Source organism: Austrofundulus limnaeus, unplaced genomic scaffold (assembly GCF_001266775.1).
Source record: "Austrofundulus limnaeus strain Quisiro unplaced genomic scaffold, Austrofundulus_limnaeus-1.0 Scaffold223, whole genome shotgun sequence".
In the NCBI taxonomy this organism is placed as follows: domain Eukaryota; kingdom Metazoa; phylum Chordata; class Actinopteri; order Cyprinodontiformes; family Rivulidae; genus Austrofundulus; species Austrofundulus limnaeus.
Genome location: NW_013952625.1, coordinates 818,649 through 820,170, shown reverse-complemented (window position 1 = coordinate 820,170; position 1,522 = coordinate 818,649). Strand labels below are relative to the sequence as shown.

The 1,522-nt window shown below is 43.8% G+C and overlaps 1 protein-coding gene across 2 annotated transcripts in view; it reads right to left on the bottom strand.

Moving 5' to 3' along the window:
* LOC106525344 (oxysterol-binding protein 1) overlaps positions 1 to 1,522 on the bottom strand; it is a gene marked incomplete at its 3' end in the record, with an annotated part of 13,500 nt that overhangs the window by 4,089 nt on the left and 7,889 nt on the right. For both annotated transcript variants that reach the window (XM_014019545.1, XM_014019544.1), the window contains 2 exon segments: positions 719 to 902; positions 1,183 to 1,294. In XM_014019545.1, the coding sequence (XP_013874999.1) occupies positions 719 to 902; positions 1,183 to 1,294 (296 nt within the window).

The following is a 1,522-nucleotide window of genomic DNA, read 5'->3' as shown; positions in this document are numbered from 1 at the left end:
AACCCAGGAGTTTATTAAAGCAAAGAAGTGGAATATTCTTGAATGGCCAAGTCAGTCACCTCATCTCAACCCAAATGAGCATTTCACTTGTTAAAGACTAAACCTCAGACAGAAAGGCCCACAAACAAACAGCAACTGAAAGCCAGCAGTGAAGGCCTGGCARAGCATTAAAAAGGAGGAAACACAGAGTCTGGTGATGTCCATGAGTTCAAGACTTCAGGCAGTCATTGTCAACAAACGATTTTCAACCAAGTACAACGAACATTGAACATTTTATTTACAATTATTTAATCTGTCCAATTACTTTTGAGCCTCAGAAATGAAGGGATTGTGWTTAAAAGATGCTTTAGTTCCTCACATTTGTATGCAATCATTTTTTCAACCCAATGAATTAAAGCTGAAAGTCTGAACTTCAACTGCATCTGAATTGTTTTGTTTAAAATTCATTGTGGTAATGTCTAGAACCAAAATTAGAAAAATATTGTCTCTGTCCAAATGTATATGGACCTAACTGTATGCTCTTGAAATCCACCTCTCTAATCTAAGGTGCTCGAAAGGATTAAAGTTGAGTTTATAGAAGAAAAAAAAAGAAGCAGAAAAGCTTTACTAACTGATGAATCACATCAACAATCAACAATCCTTGGTCACTGACAAGAAAAAGTACAAAAAAATAAAGAGATGATGAAAGCGAGAGATCATACTCCAGGATCAAACCTACCCTTATTGTCCACAGTAGCATTAGCCTGTGCGGCCCCCCGGAACGCCCGCTCCAGGTGATTGTGCTGTTTAGCCAGTTGTTCCAAAGCCTCCTCCAGCCGCACCCTCTGCTCCCGCTCTGCCTGCAAAGCTTTCTGCCATCGCTTGCTGTGAGCCTGTGCCAGGGCCAGGAAGTCTCTGCAGGCCTGMGAACAACACAGAAACTCTGAACGTAGAGCTGGAAAACAACGAGTCGGTCCAGGGGTGGGATGTCTTGGCCCTCAGGGGCCGCTGTCCTGCGTGTTTTACTGGTTTCTCTGCTCCAGCACACCTAATCTGATGAACGTGTGATCACCAAGCTTCTGCAGAACATGAAGAGGCAGCTCAATCACTAAATCCCATGTGTTGGAGGAGGGAAACAGGTAAAACGTGCAGGACGAGGCTGATTAACAAGCGAGGGGTACACCAATCGGGGGGAATACCTACGTTAATCATGGCGTTGGAGGTGATGCGGAACAGTGTGGCTCTTTCCGTCACCTGACGAATCTTGTCCCCGGCGTCCGCAGTCAGACGTAAGCTGTCCAGCTCAGACAAAGACCTGAAGAGTTTGAACAATAATTCATCAGCTTCCAACATACCAGCAGCAGATTTGTTCAGTTTGAAGATTGTGCTTGAAAATAAYGTGCTGAAATRTAATTAAGTCTCAGCGTTAACAAACTCTATAATCTTGGCCTCAAAAGAACGCTGACACTTAGGAGATTCCATCAGAAGTGGGGCTATCACAGCAGCTGCTCATGTTTCAGACATACTGAGGATGGAACAGATA